The sequence below is a fragment of the Sparus aurata genome, chromosome 18 (assembly GCF_900880675.1).
Source record: "Sparus aurata chromosome 18, fSpaAur1.1, whole genome shotgun sequence".
In the NCBI taxonomy this organism is placed as follows: Eukaryota; Metazoa; Chordata; class Actinopteri; order Spariformes; family Sparidae; genus Sparus; species Sparus aurata.
In genome coordinates, this window is record NC_044204.1 from 5,902,838 (window position 1) to 5,916,665 (window position 13,828).

The 13,828-nt window shown below is 41.4% G+C and overlaps 1 protein-coding gene across 1 annotated transcript in view; it reads right to left on the reverse strand.

Moving 5' to 3' along the window:
- Window positions 1-13,828, reverse strand: part of ppargc1b (peroxisome proliferator-activated receptor gamma, coactivator 1 beta) — a 97,806-nt gene that overhangs the window by 11,878 nt on the left and 72,100 nt on the right. The window contains exons 4-6 of the mRNA XM_030396190.1: window positions 4,950-5,075; window positions 1,022-2,087; window positions 501-546 (exon numbers count right to left, since the gene is read on the reverse strand). Of these exons, the coding sequence (XP_030252050.1) occupies window positions 501-546; window positions 1,022-2,087; window positions 4,950-5,075 (1,238 nt within the window). The remainder of the gene's footprint in view (window positions 1-500; window positions 547-1,021; window positions 2,088-4,949; window positions 5,076-13,828) is intronic.

Below are 13,828 nucleotides of genomic sequence, written 5' to 3' on the forward strand. Positions count from 1 at the left end.
CAATCCTCAGCTCATTCATGAATTCTGTATCTCACTCAGTACTCATAAATAAACGATTCCCATTATGTTAAATGCTTTATCAACGTGGAACAATAACTACCATTGAATTTGGATTTTACATCAGACTCCGATTTGGGAAACTCTTCTTAAAAAAATGTGCAGCCATGCTCTACTTTGTTAGGCATTGTAAATACAAGTCTTGGAACTTATAATACAGTAATTTTGTATATTCTGCAAACCAAATTAAACAAAACCGATGCTGCGTTTTGTCTGTCATCAATAGAAATCATTTGAAATTTCACCATGTAGCACTAAACCAAACTGAAAGAGCAGTAAGAGAGCAAGACAAGAAGGCATTCATTAATTGATGCTTTTGCAATGTTCAACATTAAGTACTCTGCTACTGCATGCTAGATACTGCATGAAAAATGAAGGAGTAGTTTTATAAAGCTATGACTTTATGATGAAACACAGCAGGTACTTTGTATAGAGATACTCACCCAGTTGACTTGGGGTTGAGAGGCAGACAGAGGCAGGCTCGCTTTTCTGTAATCAGAAAAAAAAGGGAACCATTACATTACAGCCCAGAAGATGTGTGTCTGTGATTTTTCCCTTTGTAAGAATGAGTATGAAAGTGCATTTGTGTCCCGGGCTATATTCACACTGCAACTGGGTGTCTCAACTGGTATTTCTCACCTCTTCTGTGACTCAGATTTTAATAATCAGTGTGATCAGCAGTCCCATTTCCTAGGACATTCTTTCAGCTGTGGTCTGCATCTTATGGATTACGTTTTTAATCTAATGGTGGAGACATAGAGCTACAATATGTGGGACTTATATTACAATGCTCACATCTCCAAGGACATTCAGTCAATCCTAAACCATTCACATTGTCACATTTGTCATAATTTCAGTGCAATTTCAGCAGCTTGTTTGAGACAGTGTTGGCACTCTGCAGCTGTAAATGGAGAATAAAAACCTGTGGTCTGACTGTAGCCTGCTACTTTTCTATCCATCTCACCGTTGTGGCAGCAGGGTTTGGTCAGCTCTGTTGCACCGTGGCTCCCATCACCCGACATTAGATGCTCTGGCTGAGTCTCGGTCGTGGTTCCCCCTCCTGCTTGGGTTGGCAGGAATTTGACCCCTGCTCGTTCCTCCTTCTCCTCCTTGTCCTTCCCTTCTCCTTCCCTTGCCCGTCCAGGCCGCAGCCTTTTGGCGAAGCGACTGGGGAAGGAGGCAAGACGTCGGGAGCGCCGAACTGAGAAGGAGCCACCATCCTCTACTGTCTCCTCCAGGCTTTGAGACATCTCAGAGGACGAGGAGTTTCTCCTCTCAGGGGAGGAAGCGTCTTTACGAAGCTCCGGTTTAGGGGTGGTGGAGCTGGGGGAGTGGGCTGGGGCTGATTTAGCCAGGACAGAAGGAGCAGATACTCCTCCTCTGTTGGGGCTGTGGGTATGGGAGTAGGGAGGGCTGTGCAGTCTGTAAGGCTTGCTCACATCGAAAGAGCTGCTCTGCTGCAGGAGCTCACGGAGAAGGGAGTTGGCCTTCATCTCCCTTCGCCTTGCAAAGGGAAGCCTCCTCGGGGCACTGCTGCCTGCCCCTGTCAAGCCCCCACTAGTCCCAGGAGTAGCCACCAAGACAACTCTGCTATGAGAGTTTGTGGCAGCCAGGCGGGGGGCTTCGGGTCTGGCCCGAGACCTCTGGAGGTCACGGTCCTTACGCTCCCAGCCCTGCTGCTTGCGTGTGGGCAGGCAGTAGGTGTGCATGTACGTGATCAGCTCCACCACTGAGTGCAGTTCTTTCTCCGAGCTGAACTGAGGCTTGACTGGCTCAGTGGGAACAGCAGCCACAAGTGCCACACCCTCCACCTCGCTGCCGGAGGACTCTTCCTCTTCTTCCTCGCCTTCCTCCTCTTCATCCTCCTCCGACTCACTGTCCTCGTCTTCTTCCTCCTCTTCGTCCTCCTCTGTGTCTGGAGCCGGAGTGTCCTCTAAGTCCTGGGCGGTGGTGAGGTGGCGGTGGAGCTCGGTGCACAGGCGGCCCGCTGGACGCACTGCTCGGGGCTTCCGCTCCAGAGGGAGGTCACTCTGAGGGTGGAGACAAACAAACACCTCCAGTGAGAAACTTATTCCTCAAACTGTAGTTTGTAGCCTAAAGGTTTTTGCCCAAGTCTTACGATTGCTCTCTTTGACAAAAAAAATGAGTCGTATTTGAAATATGTTACACAACATCAGTCTTTCTTCTTCCTGGTTTGGCAGTCTAAAAAAACTCTTATGCTGGTATTATGACATTAAGGAAAACCTGAAACCAAATTTCAAAGTGAACCCAGTGAACAGATTAATGAATAAATAAAAAAGGTTTGAATTTGTGAAAGGAGGGCAAATAAAGATGGTCTAGACCTGTAATCCTGATCTCATTTAATTTGTCCATGAACTAGAGATCAGACTACATGACCATAAAGCTACAATATTCCAAGGTATGACCTTTCTGATCAGTTCCTCTACCAGGCATTTTGATCAGTACTCCGACATCAGACCACACTTAGGATAATCCCAGCCAGGACCCAATCAAATAAATGCTCAGGAATGGCTGAAGGCACTGAACTGACCACATAATTGCCCAGTTCCCAATCTGGTTGAGCATTAATGCCGGAAAAAGTCTGCAACCCTCAAGTGATCTGCCGCCAGTGCCCTGGTGCCAGATACCCCCAGAAGTCCTGCATCCAAATTTCACCCCCAAAATCTTTTGCCAAATGTATCAAAATAATGTGAGCTAGAGGCATATATATATATATATATATATATATATATGTATACACACACGCACACACACACACACATATAAATATATATATATATATATATATATATATATACATATATATATACATATATACATATATATATATATATATACATATATATATATACATATATACATATATACATATATATATATATATATATATATACATATATACATATATATATATATATATATATACATATATATATATATATATATATATATATATATATATTACATATATATACATTACATATATATACATTACATATATATACACTTATTCAAGGGAACAAAAAAAATGAACAACCTAAGAACAGACTCATGAACGCATGGGTGTATCTTCAGTTTCTTGCCCTGGATACAGGAACACTGAGCATACAGCAGTAAATTCTCCTTCCGACTTTGTGAGGGATGATTCAGTGTGCAGCTGCAATGAAATGGCCGATTCTATATTACTCATACAGAGTGAAGAGAGAGAGAGACACTATGATTCACTGTTGCCCTCTTGCCCTGTCAGTCAATACTCCGCCATCTGCCACAGCAAAGCTACGCTACTCTAAAACTAAAGCTCAAACACACACACACACACACACACACACACACACACACACAGCATCAGTGAGATTGGGAGGGTGTGTGATGCATACAGGCTTGGCTCATCCAGGCACTGCATCCAGTGGATATTCTGTATCTTCCTTGCTTGAGCCAGAGTAGAAGGCTGTGGGAAGGCACACCTTGCTTTATGCTTGTACAAGATAAATGACTGGTATTGTAATCGATGACCACTTGAAGCACAATGCTAGCAGCTATGCAATTACTGCTAAGTCATACAGCAGTAGCCATTGTAAATCCCCTCTCTTTCCCAACACCACATCTATCACAAGCAGCAGACTGTAGGTCTCTGAAAGTTTGAAGGCTCGATGAGTTTTTCATCTAAAATGAGATATCTGTCATTTGGAAAATAAGAACTGTTGCTGCCTAGACTGGAAAGTTTGCCTTTTTTTCTGTTCCTGTCACAAGGAAGGTTTAAACAATACAAGTGCTCAAAGGCCAATGTTGATGTTCCTTTTTTGAAATCACCGATAGCAAGTTTTTTATATTTTAACCTGAAGTGCCAGATGGTTTGACATAACCATCTGGAGAGGAAAAACACGAGACTGTTTGGAAAAGGACATGCACTTGTTTGGACGATCCATTAATCTATCCCCATCTATCACAGGTTGACTTAACCAATCAGATCAACAGTAGAAGAGCACTACCACCAGCTGAGCCAGTTGGAAAATCAAACTCTAGCAAAAAGTCTATGTTAACCTCTTGAGGTGCCGCCCTGGTTTTCAAACTAACTTCTCACTTCTCGCGCTACTTGTCACCCCTACAAGCCCGTAGCTGTCATCTCTAGCTGCCAGTAGTTTCAAAGGACACTGATTGGTTGAAACCTTTCAAGTTTGGCCACAAGTGTATAGCTTGAGGCCTGGCTCGATGGACTTGATCTCACAAGTCCTGATGACTGTAAAGTTTTCCAGTTGTTCCACGATAATCTATCCTTGTTAAGGTAAAAAAAATGCCAAAAATGTGCCTTGATACCAAACCTTTCCCAAGAAAGCCATCTTGATTAAATTACTGGAGGTGGGACTGATGATGTCAGTGCCTTTTTACAGAATTCATATAAGCATTTTCTTGTCAGGGAACCTATAAAGTGTAGGGTTGGCTAAGTTGAGGCAACTACTGCTTCTTGAATTTTTGAATGATTCATGATCTCTCTTCAATGTATTGTTCTGGCTCGAAACTGCAAGACACCTGCGTGACAACTTCTGCACAACAGCAGTGAAGCTGGCTGTAGGCCCTGCTTGAAACAGTGAATTACTTCTGCCTTAACTCGCCACCTCTGAGGGGAAGTGATTGGAAAAATCCAATTTTGTTATCTCGCCAGACTTCAGAAGACACAGGGAATGAAGCGTTAACCGGTGAATGTGAGTCTGTAACAGAACAGACTACTTCAGTTCTACTTTACAGCCTGAAAAAGACTGAACAAGCCTGGAGGTTTATTGAAGGATGAATAAGTGAAGAAAGAATTTCAAAACGCATCACATCACACTAAACTATCACTGTAAACCAGGATTTTACAGCAAATGGTGGCTCACCTTGGCCATTGGTCTGACCGGCCGTAGGTGCAGGCTTTTGTTGCTACAGCGATGACCGTGGACTCTGTCTTTGTGTGCGTCGATGCCCGTGGGCACGTTGGGAGGAGTCAGCAGCAGCTTCTTCAGCTAGTGAGGAAGAAGATTGGGAAAAATCAGTTAGTGTGCACTTTTCAAATTAACATTCAGCCTTTTTTATACAGGGCTGGGATGTGCTTTTGTTCTTGTACATTTGAGGATCGAATGTTTCCACATGGATAGATAGCTTGAAATCTTTTTCGAGCCCCTGCCCTGTAAAAATGATATTTAGGTCTTGAAGATACATCTTTGGTAAAACATTGCAACTTCTTCCACATTTTATTAAGAATACAGAAAAAGGTTTTGTCATGGGATGAAAATGTTCTACATTTGGTGTCTTCGGCCTTTCACTCCAATTTTTTATCTATATTCTGTCGGCTGTTAACTCCCGTCAGATGGATGTTTGTACAAGGGCATAATGTGTAGAAGAGGCCACAAGGTTACGATACTATATATTTATCACATCCCTAAAGCTGACAGCTACATGGCACATGCACGTTTCCCATTAAAGAGCTGGATTCAACCATTTCTCTCGATAATAACAGAGAATATGACCTCTGCTCCTCCCTTTCTCCCCCATTCTACCAGTCCAGTTTTTTTTACCAATACCCATATGGTATTCATCTCATCCCTCCTGATTTCTTCTGTCTCTTCCTCCTGTTGCCCCTTCTTTCAACTCATCCTCTCTATCTTTCTTTTCTTCCCCTTTTCTCTTCCACTCATCTCATCAATCCATATTTTTTTTTGTTTCCATCCATAAATCTTTGCTAACATCCCCTCTGACTTGCCATTCCCTTCCCATTTCTCAGCTTGATCTAAACCTGTGTGCTTCCACATCAAATCTGCCCTATTCTTTATCTCCATCAATCCCCTTCGCGCAGCCACCCTTCTTTCCAAACTCTCCTTCCTTCAGATCAAACAGGAAGCCACAGAGAGTAAAACAGAACAACCCCCCTCGTGAGTCCTTCCCTGGGTATTACCTTTCAAATGGATATTAACACAACCGCTCCTCATTCCCTACCATCACTTCAATGCGTTTTGTTTTTTTCATCTGTGTATTCATCCATTCATTCCAGTGCCTAGCTTCATGACAGGGCTATCAGCTGATATAAATCAGCTTAGGGAGAAAATCCCCCACTAAGCTGTGTAGCGTTTGCTCCAGGAGAAGACGATGTGGAAAATACAGATGTGATCGAAATGAGGATTTCAAATAATTTACAGCGAAGGCCCCAGCACACAGAGGGTTCAGTTAACGCAATACACCCTCTGGCAGCCATGTTGGAGGTCTCTTGGTAAGCAGTGACTATGATGGGAAAATTATAAATCCTTTGCTGATTTGATTTTGTTGAAGTAAGACTGGCAAAGTGGGAGAAGTTCCAGTATTTCAGGTGTTCTTTCATTGTCTTGAAGAGGACCTCAATGATGGCACCATACCAGCTACAAATATACATCAAACCTGCTGACCCACCCCTAGTTCACCTTTTATGGAGAACCATATATCTAAGAAGGGCTTTTAGTACCACTTTATGGGCTTTTCGGATTGGCATACATCTTTATGAAAAAGTCATTGAAAGCGTATAGAGAGAAAATTCTGAGGCATAAAGTTTAAAAGGATGCTACTCCGATCATTGTCCAGGGGTCATAGTTAAACCATGTTTTACTTACGGCACTATAATTGTTTATTACTGTAAATGCTTCAATGAGTACAACATTAGCTGGCTGTAACCAAAGAATACTATCTGGGTCGAATGACTGACAGGACTATCGCCTGCATCGCTAATGGGGACACGGCGGCCCTTTGTGGGCGAGCCAACTTGGCTCACAGTATGCGATGATGCTCCTCTGAGAGAGTCCCATTGAGGGAAGTAGAGAGGCGACTGAAGGTTTGTGTCTGTTGAAATGCTGAAAGCAGCATTTGGGCCCCTCAAACACTCTCTACTCTTCTCCGCAATACTCTACTCTACTCTGGACGCCTTCCAGAGCTCCACCGGGAGCATCAATGGAGGCCTTGTTCTGTGGTGGGACACACACACACACACACACACACACAAACACACTAGAGCGCCTGTGCAGTTGCAATCACACAAACAGAGAGACATACACACGAATAAAAGACAAATGCAAACACATCAATGTAGAAACATAAACACATGGGGCCTCATTTATGAAAATGTTCTCAGTCCTGAGATTATTTTCACTGTGCTTACGTTTGATTCATAAAAAAATTCAGGTTCTTAGAATCCCATTTGTAACTTAAGCTCTTGTGATCTATAAATCTGAAAACAACTTAATTAAATATAATGCAGCATAAATAAGGGTTTGATCAGATATAGTCATGGACCAAAACAGAAACTCAAACTTTTAAGAAGCTGAGGTCATGGTGATGGTAGAGGAGACTAAAGTCAGGCAACATATGCTATTTGATGGGAGTTTTAGCCGCTACAGTGAACAAGCTGGGGAAGAAGAAACTGGCTGACCATAAAGAAACAATTCATCCAAAAAAGGTATAATTTAGCCACAATCTACTCAACAGCATTTTGGTGGAAAGTTGAGTGAAGTTTTGTAGGTCGGGACATGTTTTAAAATGACTGAAAAAGAAAAGATCACATGTGGCTTCATACAGCTCGGCTGATCCAAAATTGATTTGAAAATCCTTTTTTACACCCATAAATCAAAGTTGGGTGGAAATAATATCTTCATTAAACAAGTCCCATCTACTTTAGATGTTCAAGAAAATGCTGCAAAGCTGTTTTATTGCAAAGCTCCAGAGATGGTTGGACTACGAAACTTCACCCGGCTAGCTGTCAGCATGTTCATTTAAGTCATATTCAAAATCAAAATTGATCATGAGTGGTTTTTTTATAAATGAGGTCCATGACCAGAAACACACACAGAGCATGTGAACACGCATGGTGATGTGAGAACACCCAGCGAGGGAGTAAATTCACTAAAACATGTGAATCAAAGAAGAAGCACTTGTAAACTCTCAAACAGGTGAGCAGGTGTATCTCCACTTTTAAGTCTTAAACATTGGTCTGTTTGCCAACATTATTGGCTTTTGAAGTATTTTAAAACCATCTGAACTAACTCAAAGAATACTGTTGTTTCAACAGAAATTGTGAACACTTGGAGATACATGATATTGACTCAGACAATCAAGACAACTAAGCACAAGGCAGGCGGTTTTAGTGTGATCTGTGAACTGGTTAAGATTGATTATAAATATATTTTTGTATGTAAGTGTGTTTTGATGAGCTGTAATTACAGTGTGACAAATCGCAACAACAATCCAGTCTGCAGTCTGCTGTTCAACTAATAAGAACAAAAATTCAAGGTACAGATGGGTGACAGGGGAAAACCTTCATTAAATTGGCAAAGCGTGCACTACAGACACTTAAATAGTCATGTAGAACAACGTTTAAGAAACATCCAATGTTGGTTTTCCTTTATTATTTCACCCATCTGTATTTCTGAACACATTATAACTTGTCTTATTTCATCCAATATATAACTTTCCGGACATATTTTATGATATCAGAGAAATAATCAGGTTCATTTATATATGTAAATGTTTTAATTAAGTTGTAAATCTGCTGATATATATGTTAACATGCCAGTATGAGTTTATGATATACTAATTAAATTACACACAAATCAATAACAAAGAATGTAAATGGATTTATGACTAGTTAATATGTTTGATTCAAAATAAATAAATGAATAAATAACTAAATAAATAAATTGCATTTCTAATGGGGATGCAATCAAGCTAATACAATTTCAAACAGACTGACAGTGCATGTATTAACAGACACACATCCTGCAGTATCACCTTTCACCAGTAGAGGGCAGCGCAACACTCAGGCCTGAACACATGAGTGACATCAGTCATGTGACAGTTAACTACTCAACTGATGGAAATAGGGGCCGAAGCACATACACCGAGACTCACACGCATCTGGCAGCTTCAGTAGAGTAAACAGCATAATGTCATTACACAAGGCTTTTCTGTGTGAGTGGATTTGAATGTCAGGTTGCCATTTTTTTTTTTTTTTTGCAAATGACAATTTAAGTAGTGGAAACAGAGCGAGGATTCAGGATGATAGTATTTACATTCAGTGAAATGAAATGTTCGGCTTCTGTCGGGGACGGTGAGTCCTGGAAGCAAATCATTAAGTAAATCTTCAAGAAGTCAGGGAATCTTATTGTGAAACTTAATTAATAGGAATGAGGAAGAAATATTTTAAAATGTTGTCTTTGTAGATCTTTTTTTCATGGGCAAACGGTAAAATACGGGACTGGAAAACATTAATTAATGAATAGAAAACAAACAAAAACAAAAACACCTTGTCATGGAAGAGCTCTGATATGAATAGGTACATGTAGAGGCGTAAACACTCATTTACACTGGGAAATGTTTGGTATTACCCCAGTTAAGTGGCTGCTACAGGTGAATAGTAATAGCATAGCAGCACAGGCAGCCTAACCCTCTGAAAAACTCTGAGGCTTGACTTGTCTTGCTAGTCACAAACTTGCTGCCTGGAGGTGCACCAGGATGATGGCCCCAGGGAAAATATTACAGAAGTTCTGATGCCAACAACACAGATAGAGATAGAGACTGTAGTAGCAGTCTGGAAGCAGCAGTAGTAAAAGTTGTAGCGCTGTGTGGTTGTGAGACACAAACAGGGACCTGTGTGTATGTGAGGAGACTTTTGGAAAAGTGTGTTATCTTGCCAGCTGTCAGAGGAATGAAGCAGCAACCAAGTGAGTGAGTGGTGCGTGTCAGGGGATTGAATAGACTTTTTCACCTCTACAGTTACAGTATTTAAGGACAAACAAGGTGGAATGACATGTGCAGTTCAAGTGGAGTATAAAACATCAGGGGTTGCTGCTACGGCTGCAACTGAGGAGTATTCTTTTATTAATTGCGGATTAAACTGTTATCATCCGTAAATGTCTTGTTTTTTCCCCCAATCTGGACATAATACTGTCATAGGGGAGTGAAGAAACCATATAATATTCACAACTTAGAAGCTGGAGTCAAATAAGTTTGACTTTTTTCTTGCAGTTCTAGTTACTGCAGCAATAAAATGCAGGATATATTATTGGCATGGTAATAATTCTATAACATGCAGAGCCCAAACAGTCTAAGCTGAGCATAAGCTAATAGTTAATGAGCAACAGTAAAAATCCCTTATCTAAAAAGAAAAAACTTCTCTTCCAGGACAAAACTGCATCAAGGTCATCTATGTAACCGCTTATACGACTCATATCTATGTTTATTCTTAGGCAGCAACCTCCATTGGCCATAGTATATAAGGGGAGCCTTAGAGGACATTAGGAGACAAAGTATACGAGCAGATAATTCCACATAAAAACAGGGTTGTTGGTCGGGACATACAGGCACAGAACTTTAACTCAGGAGACGGCTGTTGGTGTCCTGTGCAAAACCAAAAGTCACTGGTGAGTTCTTTTAACGAAGGAACATACTAAAACTTACCAAAACGTTTTTGTGCCTAAACCTGATCAGACTGGAACTGTTTCACAACCATGTGACAACAGAGGTCCAGTCAGTTTTGCCTGTCGCTGGTTCTGTCCAATTGTCATATGACATAGTTTTTGTGTCGTGGCGGGACCAGTCTTATATTGTATGTTGGGGGTCATTGACAATTGTTCCTATTTAGTCATTTAGTTATATGAGGACGAGTTGTAAATCTAGCATCCATCTGTCCCTGAACCTCACGCCATTACTTCTTAATTTACTCTCTCAGTATCAATCTGCTTCCCGTTCTTTTCAGGTGTCTACCACTTAATCCTTTTAATGGTAATGAAACTGATATTGAGAATGTTGTTTGCACTTAAAGTCATTGGTGCCATGTCAGAAAGTTCCAAGACTAAGACACCATGCTGACAGATGATGTAAGCATTATGGAGGAGGTTTCTACAATGACTTACACTGTAGTGTAGGAGATTTTTCTCAGTGTAAAACAGTAACTGTCCAACAGAACCTACCACTTTTCATTCGACCTTCACTTTCTTGGAGACTGAGAGAACTGGCAGGCGTATCTGATTAACCAGCCTACGTTCATTCTTACTTTGACAGAGGTTGACTGATAACCAAGGAGTCTTCAAGGTGAAACCAATCCAGGCAGTCATGTGTGAGGCGACTGTGTTTCACAACACAACAGTGAAGACGATGGCATCTGGTGGCTTGACCTCTCAGTATCACTGACTTATTGTTTTGGAAATAAACAATATCTATATGTCCATCAATAGCAACAAAACCAGTTCTGTCTCACTGCATCCTGTTTGTTAATACTATGCCAACATGGTGTTAGCTACACACTCGTGGGTATCGCTTTGAGGCCTGGCATTTTTTTGGCTTCATCAGCTTCCAAACTATGCTTAGTCCTGTTCTGAACCATCTGAGGTCATTACACTCATCATCATTTCCACCAATTTGGAAGGAATGCTCCTTCCTCGGGTCATTTGTCTCTCTGATGCCAGTCTGATCCTGTAATGCTACCAACAGTGGTTCTACAGTCTTAAATAAACATATCAGTAAAAATATGACACATGATGCCGGTTCTTTACACCTCTATTTCACAGAGTGCTGTTCCGTGTCCATGATAACAGACCCCTAGTGTTTAATGCAAGGAAATGCGTCTTTGTGAAACACCACTTCAAACATGAGAGAGAAGCTAATATTATATATATATATTCATATGGTCAAAGATGAGAACATAATGAATAATGCATGGGGACAGGTACATAAGGAAGTTGGCCTGCAAGGTGTTTGCCAGTTTTGTGAAATATTTAGTTAAAAGACATAGGAACTAGAGTGCGGCTCGAGGTGCATTTTCCGGTCTGAACAGGAGAGAGTAGTAACCAAGCCTTACCTTAACTGCCTGGCATTCTGTTTTTTGCATCCAAACCTGACTGAAGTCCAACAAAGTTAATGTAAGCTGAAATTCTGAGTTGTCAAATAAAGACCAAACCTCAGCACTCAACAGGACATGTAGCCCCAACACAGTCAATAGGTCTATCACTTATTATCACTTATCACTTTATAGTACATCAATTTATTTTTGTCTAAACCCAGTCATAACAGGTACCCATGCTCTAATATGAACCACTGACGATATGCATGCACTCTGTGTTACAAAACTAGCATGCTACCATTTTTAGCTCCCGAGGGCTGTCAAACTTCTCACTCAAATGTAAATATAGAGCTGCAATACATTCCTTCTGTTAGCTAATCAGTTTATGCTAACTTCCTGAGACACACAATGCATACAGTCCAGCACAGAGGTCAACGTTTTGAGGCCTATAAAAGATTGTAAAATAAAAAAAAGGAAGGAGTAGTTTCGCAAACACATCAAAGATCACGAAATGGACTTTGAATTGACTTGCATACATTCAGAGTTATGTTGAAACCAGGCATTAAATTACAGAAATCAGATCACAGTTGCCGTATACTTATACTCAAATCTAATATGCTTTACTAAACAAGGTCCATCAGTTTTCTTCGAGCTTTAAAAGCTGGTCCTGTTGTTAGTTTACTTCCTGTTGCTAAACATCCAACCTCTCATTGTGGAGGATACAAGACCTCCTCTGACTTCACTGACAGACTTGTTTTATGGTACGACTCGCAAGTGTATAATTGCAAGTAGGATGGCAGCGCAGCTCAGCGAATATTTACGCTCTAGGTATTCAGCCATCCGGCATGACTCAAGGCCGCCAAACAATAGTATCTTTGTAGACTGCCACTAAATCAGAGCGCGGAAGAAAACCCTGTAAGCAGCCCCATTTGCTGTGAAATTTAAGGCAAATTAAGGAAGCGGGTTGGATTCATCTTGACAAGTGCAATAAGGCCGCATTACAGCAGTAATCATAAGTCGTTTATTGCAGTGAAATAGCTTCCTGCTTCAATTAAGCTGCAGAGCCGAGCACACGCCTGCATTCTTCTGACAGCAGAGTGAACTGAGGGGAAAGTAGGGCACAATATTCACTGTAAAGAGATACAGCAATTTGTTGTTGAGATGGAGGTTTAGGGGTGACGCGGTTCAGGTGCAGGCAGAGGCTGATAACTGGAGGGGAGCAGGGGAAAGAGAGAGAAAAACAAGGTTCGTTCCTAGAAGTCTGGTTCTGGGAATGATGGAGGGGCCCAGAGAGAGAGAGAGGCATCCAGCAGTACAGTGTGAAAAGAGATAGAGGGAAGGGGGGGGGACCGGGGTTCAAAACAAGCAAACACATACACTGGAGCACGTGCTGGAAGACCACACACACACGGCTGGATTGCTAAACATGTGAGGACTTCAGCTACTTTTACCCCGATACTAAAACCTAAACTTGGTGGCATGGCAAAGGGGATGGCATCCACCATGAGGGCCTTTTCCTCCTTTGTGTTCAAAACCATCCACTGTTATATAATTGGTTTGATTTGTAGTTTTGTAGTAAAAAAATACTCCTAATGTAGGCCGACTGCTACTTCAAACTAAAAGGTATTCAGTACTGACCTTGACTGAATTAAAAACAAATCATTTCTCTGTTCATTGCACAAATCCAAATCTAATTCCTGTACAAACTCCTTGAATATGTATTTGTTTTCTGTCCTCAGTCTGAAGGATTTTAGCCTTCCTATCTATTCTCTTGAGGACACGTGGTCCTTAGATATACAGAAATACGACACACACATCGGACCGGACTGGATGAAAGGTCACTGTGTGCCTCAGCTCTTCTGTTTTCCTGGAGTTAAAGGCAGACTTTGAACCTTGCGGGCCAACAAGAGGAACATCAAGGTT